Below are 19,186 nucleotides of genomic sequence, written 5' to 3' on the forward strand. Positions count from 1 at the left end.
TAGATTATATTACGGAGTGGGCTGATAAATGGGGTATGGCTGTTAATGTTGGGAAATGTCAAGTGCTACATTTAGGGCATGGAAATAGGTGTACAAGTTATTATTTGCAAGGTTCAGTCATTAGTCAGGCAGACAAAGTTACTGATCTGGGGGTCCTAATAAGTCAGGATTTAAAGTTTAGCCAACAGTGCAGCATTGCTACCAACAAAGCCAATAAGATGCTTGGGTTTATCAATAGATCTATTTCAAATAAATCTAAAGAAGTTCTTCTGCCCTTATATGGAAGTTTGGTAAGACCCCATTTGGAGTATGCTGTTCAGTTTTGGTCTCCTTATCTTAAGAAAGACATTAATGTATTGGAAAGGGTTCAAAGGCGGGCTACAAGGCTAATAAGTGGACTTTCCCACTTAGATTATGATTCCAGGCTTAGAAGGCTAAAAATGTATAGTCTTGAGCAAAGAAGAGACCGAGGGGACATGATTCAGCTGTTTAAATTTATTAAAACGAAAGATGTTACGGGGCTAAAGTTTAGCACTGAAAACAGGACAAGGGGTCATTGTTTTAAGCTATTTAAATCTCAGGCTAACATGGATATTAGGAAAAATTATTATTTTAGCAGGGTAGTGGAACCTTGGAACAGCTTACCGGAAGAGGTGGTAATGAGCAAAGGAGTAGACAGTTTTAAGAGGGCCATTGATCTTCACTGGGGATTGTAAATTGACTAGGACCAGTCTAGCTGGGCCCAGAGCCTGTTGCTGGTCGTCACTTTTGTATTTGTATTTGTATTTAATAATCCTGCGATTTTCAGAACATTTAAAAATATTAAGTATCAGAGCAGTTTGCTCCTGAGTTAATTTTTCTGTACCATTCAGTATGATATTCAAATGCCAGTTTAATGATTTTTGTGAAAGTCTACTCCTTTGTTTTGTGCATATCAAATTCATTCTTGAAAACAATCTTTCTACACATGCTGTAGAAGAGGGAATGATCACACATAGGGTTAGCAACTTCATCATATTTGGAAATTCGTCCCAAATAGTTGATTTTTTCTCCAAAATAGATAATAAATCTGAAGGTGTCATTTTTTTCCCAAGGATTAGATTTGCCTTTTCTTTTTCATTTTTTCTTATAAATAGCTTTGCATTCTCCATATTTTCAATGGAAAAAGTCAGCCTAGCTTCTTCTATCTCTTTTTCAAAGCTCTCCAATTCCTTTTTTGCCACTATTTCATCAACAAATGGTACTGATTCTGATACTTGCCCTTGGAATTCAGCAATTTGCTTCTGTCCATAGTAAGAAATTAGATCAATCCATTTCTTTTCCATCAGTTCTTTATGAAATAAATCATCGTTAGGTTCTTCCGTGAAAACATCAAACGACAATAACGGTGATCTATCATTTATTTTAAATGCTTCTCTGACTTCTTTTTTAAAATCTTCAAAAAATGGATTAATGAAAGTTTCTTTAAAGTCTAAAAGAACATCATCTGCAATGGAAGACTTCTGAGTTTTTCGCAGTTTGCGACTTAAGATTGTTCTTTCTTCTGCAAAAAGCAAAAACTCTTTGCTCTTACTGAAGAAAGTTGCTTTCTGCAAGTTGTTACAGAGATTTTCTGCCTCCTTTACAATTGTTTCAACTTTGCTTTGGATGCAGCTGAAGTTGATTCTGTCTTTTTGGAGCCATAAATTTAATTTATCCACAATGCTTAAAAGATCAGCCAAAAACAAAATTGTCAAAAAGACATCCGAGCACAACAACTGTTCTCTGACCCCTTTAACTTCTGGTTCTTTATTTTTCTCGAATATAGCATCGAGAGTTTCAACTATCTCTTTATACCTCGATGCTACCCTCTGACAGGCATGTCCATATGATAACCATCTGGTTGTCGATACTTTCAACATTTTCAAGGATTCTAAGTTGTAAACATTCTCTTGGATGTTTTTTAATATGTGATATTTTTGGGGACTGTAGTGGAACATTTTCCACAATGAAATCAAGAGAACATCCATACACTTTAAATTAGAATATTTTTTTAACAAATGTGTAAATATAAGAGCTAAACGATGGTTCCGACAATTAATGTAAATACAATGGGGTGAATATTGCCTTATTCGACGCTGTAAACCAGCTACTTCACCACTCATGACATTAGCGCCATCTAAAGAAATAAACAGACACTTATTTAGATCAATCCCTTTTGCAACCATAAACTGCTCAATTGTCTGCATAATATTGAAAGCAGTTGTTTCAGATAAAGCTAGAACTCCAAGGCATATTTCTCTAATTTCACCATTTGGAATTTTGAATTTGGCAATTAAGGCCAACTGCTCTCTCTGAGCTTTGTCTTTGCTCTCATCTGCAAATAATGCATGTGCATCACAAGCTTTTAACATTGCTAGTGAGCATTCTTCAACATATTCTGATATTCAACCTAATAAATTCTGTACAGAAAAACGAGAAAGGTAAGTTGCATTTTTTGCACATGTATCTAAGTGTAACTTCATGTCTGCATCTCCCAGATCATGGCCTAAAAATCTAATTACACTTTCAAAATTATCTGAAACGGCCCATTGCTTGTGTACCATGAAATAAATTACTCTAATAAATTTCGTCATTAGTACAGCATTTTGCTCTTGTTTTTTTTCTTTTTCTTTGCACTCTTTTTCTTTTAAATTCTGAAAAACAGACACCTTGGAAACTTTCGTCAAACTCACTGAATTTTGGTGCATTCTACTTTCTTCGTGGGATTTCATAGATCAAGTAGGATGTCCTTTGAAATTTACACCAACTGTTGCCCAAGGTCCTTCCTTTGCAGAAATAACGGAGCAAATTTTGCACAAAAATCCTCCAGCTGAAGGGCTATAATATACCCAACTTTTACTTTTCTCATATTTTAAGACATTTGTCATAACAGTTTCTTCAGAACTGGTTGTTTTTTGCTTATTGCTATTTTGATCATTTAGGATAGCCACATCAACAACATCGAATTCATTGATGGTAGTTGCACATTTTTCTACAATTTGAGTATTAGCTCCATTGTCAATACTCTCTCCTTCAATAAAGGATCTTGAATTTTCTTCACTTGAAGTAGCATTAATATCATTGTCAATAGCCACTCCTTCATTGTTTTCCAAGGGTTTTGAATTCCCTTCACTTGAAGTAGCATTGATAGCAGGGTCAATAGTATCTCCTTCATAAAAGGGTCTTGAATATTCTTCAGTTGAAGCGGCACCAACTAAAGTTACTCCGCCAGCAGAATAGCTGTTATTAAGGCTAGCTACACTTTCAGCGGTGTCAGTAGAAAAACTGTGATCAATTGCTGCTGCATTTGTTTTAACTGATTTAGTATTAGCATCTATTTTATCCGTCTGGAAAAAGCTCTTGATTGAAATCATCTGTTGTCTGTCTTGCGGTCTCAAACGCTTTATGTAGTAATTTTTATTTCGGGAGTTTCCCGATCCAGTCGCGGGTCGTCCTCTTTTCATAGTTATTACTCAATTGGCAAAAATTTAGTTGAAAAACAAGCTGATATAACTCCGATTCAAAAATGAAATGCACGTGCTCCCTGGAAGTAAACAATCCAACGATGGACTCTTCGGGCCTCGCTTCATTTCAGTTCGTTCGAGCTCTTCTTCAGAAATGACTTCATTTCAACTTGGCTGCGTTCGCCGACCTCGACGGCAGCTACAAGTCACATGCTAAAGCATTAGAACTGACGTTATTATCTGTCACGTGATCAGTAGCTACCGGTCGAAAAACAAACGCAAGCTTCGCTAAAGCGGAAATGCCACTGGCAATGGAAGAAAAAATAAGCAACCGGAAGGGAAATAACCGGAAATGAATGAATTTTCGTCAAAACGTTTTTTTTTCCGTAAATTCCAGTTTGTTTTATTTTTTTTGAATGTTTGTGAATGTGCCGATTTTTTTTTATAGAATGCCTGTGAGATACCGATTTTTTTACATTAATTTTGTGAAGGTACCGAATTTGCCAAAGGGATTTTTGTGAAGGTACAGATAAATGGTAGTAAAATCGTCCTGTATTGGGCCCTGAATACTATTTTTAAAATACAACTAAAGTATGCTGCTTCTGCAATGATTTTAAATTTCAAAGAGTTGCCGGGCATTATATAAGGAACATTAGCTTTTACCGAGTACGAATTCTTTCTGAGATTGTGATGATGGATTGGCTGAATTGTTAGCGTTTCCAGACCGGTCCCGGGATTTTTTGAAAAGTCTTGCCACCACAGCCATTATTACAAATGTTCCATTAAAACGTGAAAATTTCACTAACTAAATAAATTAAACTACTATAAACAGCTAAAAGTTGCATTAAAATTTAAAGTGGTCCCCAAAATAAATAAAAAGAGCCATTAAATTACACTGGAACAGTTAATTAGAAATGTAAAATGATTCGCCAAAAGTCCATCATCTAAGGTTTACCTTTCCGAGCAACCATGTTACAGTAACCCAGCCAATCTGCATATAAAGCGAGCTCAAATTAGGAAATAATCCATAGTAGTTCTGGGGGTTGGCAATCAACAGCCAGCAGGGTCTTTGCCCCCTCATGAACTTTTTACTGATGTACCATTTTTACTGGGCTCTTAGGCATTTCCCTTTTAAACTTAAAATAGTTATTAATTTTTGCAGCTATTACGTGGTGTACTCTTGCTTTCTTTACATATTTTTGAATTAAAAACTTTGTCTTAGATTCATTTTCTTGATTGTTGCTCTGCCATAAATGTCAACTTGTATGATTTAATCCTGCATTGTAAGATTGTGCGGTCTTATGGCAGATTTATACGATTTTTAGATTTTTGGTTTTAATTTTACAATAAATTGCAAACGTCTGGAATCTCACAACATCAAAAACTGTTTGTTCTTTAAGAAAAGTTTAAATTCATGACTCCAACTCTACTCTTTCACGTGTAAAGAAAATCTTTATTAAAAATGGGTTCACATAAACATGAATACATTATTAACTGCATTAATTATAATTAGTTTTGAAATCAAAATTATTTTTAAAGAAGCAGGTGATGTTTAAGACAAATATAGAAAAATAAATTGAACTTTAAGAACTGTAATAATGTTGTAACAACAATGAATCGAAAGGCCGTGTTTGTTAAAATATATCCTTTATGGAAATGTTTGCTCTCATTTTCAAAATTCAACTTCAGAACTATATTAGAAGTATTGATAAATTAATAATTTTGTTTGAAACCTTTTCAAACTATCTCTGATAATTTTAAATGTAGGTTTTAGATACTTTAATAAAACTCAATGTTTCAAAATAATGAGAGCATCATGACAATAACAGGTTGCCAACTGCTCCGCAAAAATAGCGAAACTCCGCAGCTCCACCAAAAAATTATTTTTCTCTGCATTTCCTGTTTGGTCTTTATCCTGATCAGGCTTAGCAAAGGTTTTAATAAAATAAAATTACTTTTCATTATATTTTGCTAATTTATTGGGCATGTAAATATGAAAATTAAACCCTTGTGTTCAGAGCATGATATAGTGTTTAAAATTATAGGGTTAAAGAGTTATTAATTTTCAAACATTTATTCTTATGCTGGTGCTTAAAATGGTTATCAAAGCTCAAAAACAATTTTTTTATTGTTTTTTTATACAAAATACTGAGCTGCTCCGCAAAATTTCAAAATGCTCCTAAAAACCACCCTAGATACTCCTCAAATTGTTTCTCCTTGGTTGGCAACCCTGCAATGAATGGAAAGAATAAAATTAACAGAATCAGAGATGGATGTTTCGTTTATTATGACTTATAATGAAATTACTATTTATTAAAACACTTCTCTGATTGCATAATAGATTAATTCTGATTCTTCCTATTTTAAGTGTATTTGATTAAAAAAAACGAAGAGAGAACTTCAGGAAATTCTGATGCCAAAGTTTGAAATGTAATATCAGAATACGAAGTCTTTTAAGTCCCAAATGTCCTTAATATTTAAAAAACATAGTGTAAATTTTAACATCATTTTTATTTTTTTACAATGCATAAAAAAGCATGTTATCATTTTCTAAACAATCACTATCATTTTCCCCAAATTGTATTGTTATTCTTAGCTTATATTGCTTGTGAACGTCTCTAAAAAAATTAAGTAGATTCCTTAAAATATCTAGGCTAAAACAGATCTAATGGCTAAATCTCTGTTGAGGAAAGTACAACAGAGAGAAAGAATAAAAAATATATTAAGTCTAAAACAGATCCAACAACTACATAGACATTCTAGCAAAGATTCAAATTTTATGTATTTAATACCAGCTTAGTTAATTTGTTCGGTGGATTTTTTTTCATTTTGATGTAAGTATTAACTTCATTCAATTGATTACTTTGTTTAAAAAATAAACATTAAATCATTGATTTTGGCAACATTTGACTTGCAAATACGTGCTTTGTTTTAGCTCACAGACTAATTGACCAGTTTGGCGAAAAGTGTTAAAAATAAGCTATAACATACCTGTAAGGGAAAAGTACCACCCTTAACCAGACTTTTGTAAACTTTTGTGGTTTATAAACAAGTACAAACTCTTTTTCGCTGAAATTTATCCCTTCAAAAAGATTTATGTGATAAGATATGCACTAAGAATTAATGTTTTAAAAGTTTTTTTAAGTAGCTTATTGTTTAGGCATTTTGTACATCCTGTCGATTATAATTTACAGGCTGCTCTCGCTGCGTATGAGAAAGATCTACAAAACATGAAGCAAGCATCAGCTCCTGAAGAGAAACCGGCGGTTGTGGTTAAAGATAACAGTCAACATAGAGATGCGGCTGTACCTTCAGTAAAGAGTAAGAAAAAAAGTGGTAAAACGGCAGAGAAAACGGCTCCTGCCGAAGAACCCAAGAAATGGTACGAGTCCGTGACAGAGGAAGGTTACAGCTATTATTGGAATAGTGAGACATCTGGTAAATGGCTGCTTTTCAAGTATTTTAACCATGTTCTTCAAATAACAAAATGCTGTTACAGTTGGACCCCAGTTTAACGAACCTCTATTTAATGAATTTCGCTATTTGGAGAATTTTTCCTTTTTCCCCAACTAAAATGAAATCAAAACCCCAAATTAACAAATTACAGTAGTACCTCCTGTAAGGGACACCTCTATTTAAGGGACATTTTTTCTGGTCCCAGTCCCTTTGAATTGGGACCTCCATGTATTTGCCTCTGAATAAGGGTCACTCTATTTAAGAGACAGTTACAGAGAAAAATTACAACAATTAATGTATTAATGCATCATGCAAAGTATTGAATTTACTGGAATTTAAAAATCTAAAATTCAACTGATGAAAGTTTGATATTAACGTGCACAAATATGATGTATTGTGAAATTTTTGCTAAAACTTTCGTACATGTTTTCTCCTCTTAGCATTTTTTTCAAGTAGGCAACAGCTGCAGGATAATCAACGGCCGATGAATTGCTTATAAACTTGAAATGTGACTTGAAATGCAAACACTTGATACTTGACTTGAAATGTTAACTCTGATTGAAATTTATGTCATATTAAATTCTACGAAATCCATGTTCAGTCATGGAATTACTTCAGAGTAATTAATGCATGCTACAAAACTATACCATTGACAAATTTTTTATTAAATTTTAATTTATTAAACGAATAACATTTGAAATTTAATTACTTTTGAATTTCATTCAGTATAAATCATTTTTAGCATTTTATCTTAAATGCTAATAATTTATGTTTAGTACGAAATCATACCGAGTTAATATATTGCATGCATCATTTCATATACCTCCGAAGAAGGGACACCTCTATTTAAGGGACAAAATTTCCGGTCCCCATGGGTCCCTTATTGAGAAGTTCTACTGTATTTTAACAGCCAAAAAATTTATTGCGAGGGTGAAAATTAGGCTAGATGTACCATGTGCATTAGGTGGTTGCCCAAGGATTGTGGGGAGAGAAAAACTGATTTATTTTTGTGCACCCCATGGTTTGAACTTTCTTTATAATCTTTGTATATATTTATAAATAAATAATAAATTTACTTAATTTTTTTGTAATTGATTTTTACATTATTTCAATTATTTGTTTTCTATGAAGTTATTAAAGTTATTTTATGAGTGAGATTAGTCTTTTAATTTTAACACACTGATATCTTCATTTTTGATTTAGAAATCTTGATTTTTTGATCAATTTTGGTATTGGGGCCGATTATGGCACTAGGTGCCATATTAGGATCTCTAGATGTACCATATTAAGAACCATGTTTGCTGAAACATGCAAATGACTAAGCCCCCCCCCCCCCCCAATTTTTTTTCTTAAGCTGCATTAATTTTGGAATAAAGTTGACCCCCAAAATCTTATAGTAAGGAAATGCATATACAATTGGTATTTTTTGGACAGAAAAGAGCATTCTAAAATAATCAATAAATGATATCAACAAAAAGTGGTTCATATTCGGGCACTTTCCCCTAGTTGTTGTAGTTTTCTACAAAATAAAAGAAAATTTTCTAACCACTGAATACAGGCTACCTAAAACCAGGATGTAGGGCCACCTTAGTCATGATGCATATTCATACAGGGAGCCCCCCCCTCCCCAGAATTGAGTGGCAACCCTGCCATAGTATAATCTCTTAAATTTCTCTTTATTTATCTAGAGTTCTTTTTGCTGAAATTCTCTTATCTTTATTTAAAAAACACACACACACACAAGAACATATTAATTTAAATTAATTTTCTTTGAATTAGATATTTTTGTTGACAATAAAGAAATAGGAATGCCTATATTCAGTTACTTGTAATAGAAAAATTAAAATATCTTTTGGTTCGCCTGTATATTTACAAACAATGTATGGTGAATTTTCTCGCCTATTGGCTTGTACCCATGTTACGGTTCCACGTTATGATAATTTCGTATCTCGCCAATTGGCTTGTGCCCATGCTACAGCTCCACGTTATGATAATTTCGTAATTTACTCGTCCATCTTATGATAATTTTGTTCTTAAAATTGGAATAGAAAAAGAACCACATCGAATTTTTGAAAAATCGCTTTGAGGTGCACACCCCCATGCTACAAACTAACTTTGTGCCAAATTTCATGAAAATCGGCTGAACGGTCTAGGCGCTATGCGCGTCACAGAAATCCTGACAGACAGACAGAGATCTGGACAGAGAGATCCTGACAGACAGAGAGACTTTCAGCTTTATCATTAGTAAAGATAAACATTAAAAGTTCTGAACTGATCTTCATAATATATAATCATAATTTCTTATCTTTTTTTTGTGTGTGTAACTTGGTTGTATTTTTAAGTAAAAGGTGTTTGCACACCATCACAAAGTTAGTTTTTATGCTTGGTAAATATTGAAAAAAGAATACCAAATTTAATGCCAATTCAGTATTTCCTTGTTCCTATATCCAAAACTATTTTTGATGCATACCTTTTGAATACTTTTGGACTACTTTACTACATGGATACTTTGTGCTATTTCTTTGTTTTACTTTTCATCAATTTTACTTTAGATCCTGTGTATATTATATTGTAATGTGTTCTTTTATTTTAGAATCAAGATGGGAACCCCCAGAAGAAGGTTATGTATCTGTAGCTGAACAGACCTTTGAAAAGGAACAAAAGGTAGCATTTCATTGGAATATAAGGGTTGCCCAAATGAAAGTGGACGTGAGCAATAACATCAGAATGAATGATTCAATTAGAGCGCATGGTAGTATGGTTAAGGGGGGCAAACAAGGGCGCTAATATGCAAAATTTTTAGGGGGGGGAGGGCTCAAAAGTTTTGCCCATGGTTTAGCAGAATATTTTCCCCATGGAAACTGATTTCAGTTCATAAGAGATATTAAAATATGATATTTTTAATAGCTTATTCATTAATGACTGGAAAAGAAATTTTTATACATTTTTGCAAAGAAAAAAACACCAAAAGCAAGGAAGTTCCCATTTCTAAGGGAGGCTTGCACCCCCCTTGCCCCCCTATATGGGCGCCCTTAGCGGCAAATGATATCAGATCTGAGGAGACCGGTCCATGCAAACATAGCGATCACCAATGATTCAATTGCCTTCGTTAATGAAATGATCCAAGCTAATCGAAAGATTAAGAGACGCGTGAAATCAGTCACGAATTCAACCTGAGTAAAGGAACGGTACACACTATCATCCACAAAGATCATCCCAGGAAACCCAGACGACCCTAAACAAACTTTCCGTTGGGGAGTTATGGAGCACCCCCATGTAGTCCGGTCTTGTCTTAAGGTGACTTCCACATCTCTGGGCCACTTAAGAGAGCATCACAGGGGAAACATTTCCATTCGGGCGATGAAGTGAAGGAAGCCGTGTAGGATTTCCTCAGGAATCAGCCCCGATCTTTCTACAGCAAAGGCATTGACCCTGCTACTGTAATGTTGGGACCTGTGCTTTAACGCCCATGGCGGTTTCTCTCTCTTTTGATTTACGTTAAAAATATTGTTTTTATTCAACTTGTCCGCTTTTCATTCGGGCAACCCTTATATATTCTTTTAAAAACTTAATCGATTAAACTATAATTTTGTGGGAATGTTTTTGATTCTTTTTTGCTCTCTGTCTCTGATTTATTTTTCTTCCTGACTGAATAATATCCAATGACTTGGTTTTTGTTGTATAACTTTTTATTTGTAACTCAACAAATTAGTCAAAATCATCGTCATACAGTGAAACCTGTGTATAACAATACAGTCAAACCTGTTTATCTCGAACCTGCCTATCTCAAAAACCTCTCTATGTCAAAGTTTTTCATTTTCCCTGCACATAAAGTATTAATTCAATGTTTTCCCCCATGTTTCTCGAATGAAATTTTCTGAAAACCTGTATGTCTCGAATTTCGACTAAAGTGTCTTTCTTGAATTCGATCCCCAACTATCTTTATTACCTGGAATTTAGAGACAAAAAGCATTTTTTCTTAATATTAGCAGTCACATAATCCTCCAGAATTAAAACTTTATGTCCAAGAAGCAAGTTTTCCAGCAATTATATCCATTCGGAAACTGAGAGGAAGGGGACATTGTTGATTATTAAAATTGCTTCCAAAGTTTTACTTTCGAGTCATTGCTCCAATTACTTATTTTTAGAACTTTTTTCAAAACCACTGTATTTTGAAACCTCCATATCTCGAATTTTTCTTCTCTCCCGTAAAATTCGGGATAGACAGGTTCGACTGTACTGTCTATAACAGTAAACCTGTCTATAACGATATTTTCCGTGGTCCCGCCAGCAATATGTCGGCATTAATAATCAAACTGTCTATAATGATAACCTGTCTATAACAATCCTTTTTTTTTGGGTCCCAACAGTATTGTTGTAGACAGGTTTTATTGTATTTAGGTTGAGCTTTTTGCAGAGTGTATTATGAAGGAAATAAATTCCTTTTCTTAAGACAATACCTTTCTTTTGTCTAGTGATATAACCTTGAAAAGGTGTCCAAAAATACAAAATGAGGAATAGTATGATGGTACTTTTCTGCTTTTAATGCATTTCCTGACAGAAAGCTTGTAGCAAAGTTGGCCAGGTGTATCTTGATTACTGAAGCAATCAGGGATCAAGCATTTCATATACCATTCAATGTTATCCAATTGCAAATAGGTGCACTTTGGGAGTGAAATTCCAGACCTCTGCACTGTTTTTCTAGTTTTTTGTCTTTCTGCTGTACAACTTTCTTTGAATAATACAGTTTTTCTTTGTTCAGTGGTGGACAAAAAAACTACACTTGCAAAAATTTACATTTTGAATACTTTCTTGAGAAATAAGAGAGCATTGGTTCTGTGACTTTTGTCACATGAAAGGCATGTTTCCGCTGACATGTTGCCATAAAAATTAAATAACCCATCATTTTGGTGACCAGCTGGAAATTGATGAAACCAAAAAAAAAAAAAAAACATTGTAAATAGCTGGGAATAAGCTGTAAGTTTCTGCAGTAATTTTATAGTTTCATGAAAGTATCATCTATATTCATGAAGATATAAACATTTCTAAAACAATATGAACCTTGGAGATTTTTTTCATTATGAAAATCAGCAACTGGAGCCAGGCTCTAACCTGCGCCTTTCTGGCTTAAAAGGACAAATACCACCACTCTGTTGGAAAATATATGTTATAAGTATGTGTGTGTGCATTACTAATTTTCTATAATGGGTTGGTTACCATTTTAGAATTATTTTATATGTAATATAGAATAATATTCTAGTGCAGCGGTTCCCAAACATTTTCGGATACGGAACCCTTAATAATTTGCTTTTACTTCAAGGAACCCCATTTTTGTTTTTGACTAAACGTCAACATGTTTATGATCTAGGAGTCAAATAATAAAGATAAATAATGATCATTATTGAATTTATTTCTTCTGCATAGAAGAATTGGTTAGGTAAGAATCTTCGTATTTTGACAGATTAACACATTTTAAGGTAAACAGAACCTATCTTAATCATTTTTGGAAACTATCTGTTTGTCTGTTAGTGTAAAGCATGCATTTGACGGATTTCTTGAGGGCGATCTAACTCAAAACTTAATGCATGGAATTGAAAGAAACTTGGTATACATGTGAATCTCTTGAGCTGGTTTTGATTAGTTTTGTCACTTGACCTGGTCGAACTATTTTCCACTTTTAGTGCGAATGCAGTCTGTCGAACAACAACACAAAGATTTGCATGAAAATTGGTACACCTATGTACCTCAATGGCAGATGTGCAGATAAATGTTTGCCTCCAACCATTTTAAAGGGAGGGGGGGGGGGGGGGCACAGTGGAATGTGTTTTTCATCAAGCATTACTACTTATGTATCGGAAAATAATACAAACAAACAAAAACTGAACTACAAGGGGACCTCAATTGAAGCATTTGTGGATTCACCTTTGACTTTGACTTCAATTGCTCAAGAGAAAGGCTTTGAATTCTTTTGTACTCCAGCATGACTGATATTCTTTTCATGATTCAGTGCCTTTGCATTGTGTATAAGTAGAACAAATTTCAAAAGTTCCGCATGACCATAAGGCCTCTGAAAATGCACATGAACAATGTTTTATACAGTTCTGTGATAGGCAAATGGGCCCCTTATATGCATTTACCAGCTCCCAAACCTACAAATCTTCCACTGATCCTTTGTACCTATCACAGGGGTAGTTTTACCGCTTTTAAAGGGGCCCCTAAGGACAGCTTTTTCTAAATCCTGACCAGGGGCTAAGCAACACCAGCCCACTATATCCAGAGGTATTCATTTGAGATGGAACCTTGGAAGACTTTGAGCACAACAGATTAAACGTGCAGTAGTCAAATTAGCGCACATGGTGGATCTTTAACCATTGTCAGCATCAAACCTGTGACCCTTTAGACACTAACTCAGTGCTTTACTAATTGGGCTTCCTTGGCCAGTGTCATACTATTTAACGGTATACCGAAAACAACCTTTTAAAAAAATTATGAGACAGTATGAATAAAAAATACTGCATTCAATTTAAAGTAAGCCCTGTTTATGAAAACATAACTTTCCCGTGAAATTGTTGCTACAGTTACCATTGTCCCTGCAACAAATTACATTAATATGAAGAATGAAATTAATTCATTTCGAAACTGATAATAGCAATAAATTTTTGCTTTATGTCGGAAGGTTGAGTACGTACAGCAGGAGCAGAATCCAAGAAGTAAATTTATTTTTTTGAGTACGCACAGGCTGGAAAGCTTGTTTTGCATTGATAAGTTGTTACAAGTGGAAGACATTTTAAGGGGTAACAGTACCTTTTGAACATTTCTTTTAAATTTATGAATATAGTGTTTTTTCTTCAAAACTATAACATACACACTCATTTTGCAACCAATAATTTATTTTCAAAATCTTAAAATATTGCCCACATTTTTTAAAAACTCAAAAAATTTAGGGAAATTTCAATTTTTTTAAATCCCTAAAGCTTTTTTGTTTTTGCACTTATTTAAAAGAAGATTTTTGCTAAGCAATCACAATATTCATCTCTAAGAAACTGTGCATTCATTTGTTTATATATGTATTGGAACATTTTCTTTGATTATTTATGTAAAAAAAATCGTAATTTTTTTAAAAAAAATTTGTTTTTAAAGGTATAACATGCTCTAAACATTTGAGTAATTTATAAAATGCTTATCCAATGCACAGTTTTGTCAAATATATTATCCCAATTGCAAAAAGTATTACTTTAAAGCTGTATCTTTACTAGAAAAAAATCCTTAGGGATTCTAATGACATGAAAACACAAAAAAACGATCACCGAGAAAAAGCATTTTAATATTTTTCTTTTGCATAAGAACACATAGCGAGCATGACCTAAAACTACTCATAACTTTTTAAATATTTGAACTAAAGCAATGAAACTTTTTCACTTTGGAATAATTTGTAGTTTTGAAATAAGCAATAAAATATTTTTTGATCGTTTGATCATTTTTGAGGTACTCTTAAGATACAGCTTTGTTACACAATAACAAATATTCCTTTTCCAAACCACATCAAAATTTATTCTGTGAAACTGAATTAGAAAATTGGTTGATCTCTGAAGTGCAATTATGATTCATACTCGGGTATGGACATTGTCATAGGTTTTTCAAATGTAATAGATTTTAGTGCAACGAAATAGTTATGAAAATAGAAACCGTACTGAAAACTAGTCAATAGATTATTAGTCTCTAAAAAATCATCTTCTTCGATTCTCATTCGATATTTTTTCGATAAAAATCGAATTTCGATATTTTCGAATTAGAACTTCATTTGGAAGTTCATACATCCTTTTAAAAAAATTTTTTTCTTGGATATCCAGCAAATTTCATATGGAAAAGCAGTGATTTGTGCTGCCTACCCATGCCTTCATAAATCTTACTAAATAGTTTTGCTTGGAGAAAACAGGATTTGAAAAAATAAATAATTTCTGAAACTTAATCAAAAACTTTCCTCAAGTCAGATGGTATTTACAGTAAAATCCCTTTAATGCGGAAACTAACAGGACAAATTTTTTTGTCCGCAATAGAGAGGTGTCCGCAGGACAGGGGTTTAATAATATTATTTGCATTGGAACTGGGGAATTAAAAATTGTCTGCATAAGAGGGGTGTTCACCTTTGAGGGGTGTCCGTTAGGAGGGGTTTTACTGTATTTAATTAGGCTGGTATGGCCATGCAAAACACTGTGACGACTACTACTTCAATCTGGAGGGATATTTTACATCCTTGATATTGATTGTTTTATTTTTATTGAAAATAATCGAAAATAAATTTATGCAACGGCTAATTCAAGGGTTCGTCAGAATACACTTTGGGAAATGCTGTTGTAGTGAAATGAAAGAACACTAATAAGAAAAATTCAAAATCATAATTTTTATTTTTATGTATTTGTTTTGAATTTAGGAGGAAAAATCACCTGTAAAGCTTACTGTTCAGGAAACTGAGATTAAAGTGGAAGAAGAGGAAGAAAAAGAAAGCTCCGAAGAAGTATCAAGTTCAATTGGTCCTCAGCCAAGGCATGATCCTTATGGTCAATGGGTTACAGTCCAAAAGGAGTGAGTAGTTATGCCTTTTTACTTCCTCTTACAAAAAAGGAAGTATTGTATTCACAAAAAAAATTTTCACTCAAAAATCGGCCTTAATTTCCATTTTGCTCACCCCCAAATGAATATTGAGTTTATTTTTCAACCCGACCATACGTGGATATATGCCTAGGAACGTACAGACACCCGAAATATCCAATTTGACGATCCCCGACTGAATTACAAGTTTTCTCGTGACATCTGTATGTACTTATGTATGTGCGTATGTATGTTGCATAACTCAAGAACGGAATGTCCTAGGAAGTTAAAATTTGGTACTCAGTCTCCTAGTAGGGTGTAGTTGTGCACCTCCCTTTTTGGTTGCATTCAGATGCTTTAAAGGGGGTCTCTTGCCCCTTTTTGGGCGGAAATCATTGTTAATTTCGATGTAAGCTCAAGTGGTGTTATAATTTGGCGGACACTTGGCAATATATCGCCAGTCTTTTTGTCGCCAACTTGGGGACAAATTTGGGGATTTTTTTAAACTTTTTTTTTTTAATCTGGTTTCAATTTGGCCACTGTTGGTGATACTTAGAGAGTAAACTATTGAATCACATTAAAACTGCCAATAATGAAAAAATTACATTAAATTGGAGTAAAAGGAAGTCATGTGATGCACACATCAGCTCGTTTTTTTTTTGGAAAGTAGATATTTCTTATGTTATAAAATTTCTACCAAAGTTTTAAGTATGTGTGGCCGTGCGATGTCCAGGAGACCCCATATCACCTACAGCTTTCATATTTGGTTTGAAATTACTTTAGTACCTTGAGGTCTGAAACTCAAAGCATTTTAAGTTTGGAATGAGTGTCATTTGTTCTTCATTTCTTAACTAGATTTTCAAATAGGTTGCCTAAAAGGGGGGGCAGAAAAATTCTTGAACTGCTTCCTCTGTGATAGGGGAACTCCCCTATTAGGAACTACGTAAGAGTTTTCTAACATTATCTTAAATTTTCGTAAAATGCTGAATAGAGATGGAAATTCTGAGACTTGGGAAGAAAAACAACGTTTTTCTGTTTTTTTTCCAGAAACAATTGAAAAAAATGAAAAAATTGATTTTTTTTTTGTGAGTTCAGTTTAAATATTTAGTAGCTCTCTTTTTTCAGAAAACATAAAAAATGATGAAGCCAGAGAAGGTACATGCAATCCATGTTATTATTTTTCTTTTAAACATAAATTTACATAAAACTTTTACTGTTTTTTTTTTAAAGCCAGGACTCGTTTTTTGTTCAGAACATCAAAAAGTACAGTGGGGGCATGAAGCTTGTAACAATGCAGAGGAGCTTGATCAAAATTATATTTGTGATTTTTATTCTTAAATCTTCTTACAAATATGATAAATCAACTTAATTTAACATAAATTCCAAATGTATTAAATTCAAAATTACTTATTTGCCTTGATTTTTTAATCCACGTATTTTCCTCAGTGTAGGAGTTCCATTGTACCAATTTGTTGTTTTAAATGTTTCAGTAATAAAGCAATTACATTTTTAAAATTTTCTTTTATGCCCCCGGTTTTATCCGAAAAAGTTGGATAAAACCGGGGTACTGAAAGACTTCTGAACAGTAAAATTCATTACTCTCCAAAATAAGGTTCTTTCACATTGAAAAATATTTTTATGTTTGGAACTAAAGAATTAATTTATCAATCAAGTAGACATTGAAGCCATTTTGTTGATGTAGCAGCTTAGAAAAAAAAAAAAAAAAAAGCATCTTGAGACCCAGTTTTGTCCAACTTTCCCCTAAGACTACCTAAGAATAGGCTAGAAATATGGTTATGAAAGTAAGACGGGCTTATATAAATCTAATTTAGTGATGTCACCCAGTTAAAACACTTTCTTTTAATACTCATGAACGAACACTAAATGTAATATTCAGTAAGTTACCGCCCTATAGCCAGGGCTAAGGCAGAAATACATGAAATACACCGCCAGCTCAGTCATTTCCAGCCGAGGACTGCAGTTTCGTGCTTATTAGCACTCATCAGCCCGGCATAGGAGTGACTGAGCTGGAGGTGGAAAACCTCTTGTCTTGAAAATGTGGGATTGTAGTCCTATTTGGGGGGGGGGGGGAGAAAACGTACATGAAAATATATTTCTCCTTTAAATGGTGTTTGTTAGTTTGTCCAATTTGCAACTTTTTTTTTCTCTGAGTGGAAATTTAGATCTAAATTATCTTTACTAATAATAAAGCTGAAAGTCTACCTGTCTGTCAGGATCTCTGTGACGCGCATAGCGCCTAGACCATTCGGCCGATTTTCATGAAATTTGGTGCAAAGTTAGTTTGTAGCGTGGGGGTGTGCACCTCGAAGCGATTTTTCGAAAATTTGATGTGGTTATTTTTCTATTCCAATTTTAAGAATAAAATTATCATAAGATGGACGAGTAAATTATGAAATTATCATAACATGGGCACAAGCCAATTGGTGAGAAAATTCACCATACATTGTTTGTAAATATACAGGCGAACCAAAAGATCTTTTAATTTTCTATTACGGGCAAAGCCGTGCGGGTACCACTAGTTAGGTAATAAAGCAATCTTATAAGAAGATTGCAAAACTTTTGTGCAGGAAGTACATCTCCCTCGCCGTTTCTTTTATTCAGACGTTTTCTCTACAGTGTATGATTCTGGAAAATCTGAAATTTATTTTTGAACTGCTTGGGATTGAGGTTTCTATTTTTTTCTAAAAAAATCAACGGATTGTTTCTAGTGCTTTTACTTTCTGTTTGTAAATGGTTGGACAATTTTTCCTGTTTTTTGATTCAATGCTACATAAATTTGTTGAGTGTGAACTGTTACATTTAACAATATTTTGCTGTGCAAAAACCTTTTAGCTCTGTACTTCTTTTGCAATTTAGCATTCACTTCAATCAGCCAATTTCGTTTGAACATATGAAACCAGAAGGTTCTTCAAAATCTTAAGATGGACGAGTAAATTACGAAATTATCATAACTTGGAACCGTAACATGGGCACAAGCCAATTGGTGAGAAAATTCACCCTACATTATTTGTAAATATACAGGCGAACCAAGAGACCTTTTAGTTTTACCTAAAAACGTATACCACTAGTATTACCTAAAAATGAAAGTAATTTTTATTCTCATTTTCGAGCAACTTCAAACTGTGTCAATTATAAATTCATCAAGTTTAGTTAATGCATTTTATTTTATGGTATAGATATGGTATATAATTAGATTTTACTTTATTTAGAGAACCAGTGGAAATCGATCTTCAGCTGCCAAAGCCATCAGAAAATATAATTGAAGTAGTTATACCTGTCGCAAGAGATGAGCCTAAAATGAAATTCAAAGAAAAAACAATTGGAAAACTGGAGGATACAGATTGCCAAGAAGATGTTGTATTTAAAAAGCGCAAATTCAATTTTGGAAGTAAAAAAAATGCTAGACAAAGGACTAATGATGATGATTAGTTTTCTAATCATATAAGTTTTTATTTTCTTTTGAATATTGATGTACATATTTAATTATTTTGTTTTGCAACTATAGCAAATAAACTATTTTATTGTTTTTTAATTTCAAACAGTTATTGTGTTGAACAGTGATGTTCTCATCAATTTTTCTGAGGGCATACTCCCAGTAATCCATTGTGCACAATATGTGTATGGGTCATTCTCCA

General features: G+C 33.5%; 1 protein-coding gene across 1 annotated transcript in view; it reads left to right on the plus strand.

The window, feature by feature from the left end:
• LOC129234398 (WW domain-binding protein 4-like) overlaps positions 1-19,058 on the plus strand; it is a 42,337-nt gene extending 23,279 nt beyond the window's left edge. The window contains exons 5-8 of the mRNA XM_054868394.1: positions 6,680-6,923; positions 9,535-9,605; positions 15,373-15,524; positions 18,761-19,058. Of these exons, the coding sequence (XP_054724369.1) occupies positions 6,680-6,923; positions 9,535-9,605; positions 15,373-15,524; positions 18,761-18,980 (687 nt within the window). The 3' untranslated portion in view covers positions 18,981-19,058. The remainder of the gene's footprint in view (positions 1-6,679; positions 6,924-9,534; positions 9,606-15,372; positions 15,525-18,760) is intronic.
• Positions 19,059-19,186: the final 128 nt, after the last annotated feature.

This window comes from Uloborus diversus, chromosome 1, assembly GCF_026930045.1.
Source record: "Uloborus diversus isolate 005 chromosome 1, Udiv.v.3.1, whole genome shotgun sequence".
Classification (NCBI taxonomy): Eukaryota; Metazoa; Arthropoda; class Arachnida; order Araneae; family Uloboridae; genus Uloborus; species Uloborus diversus.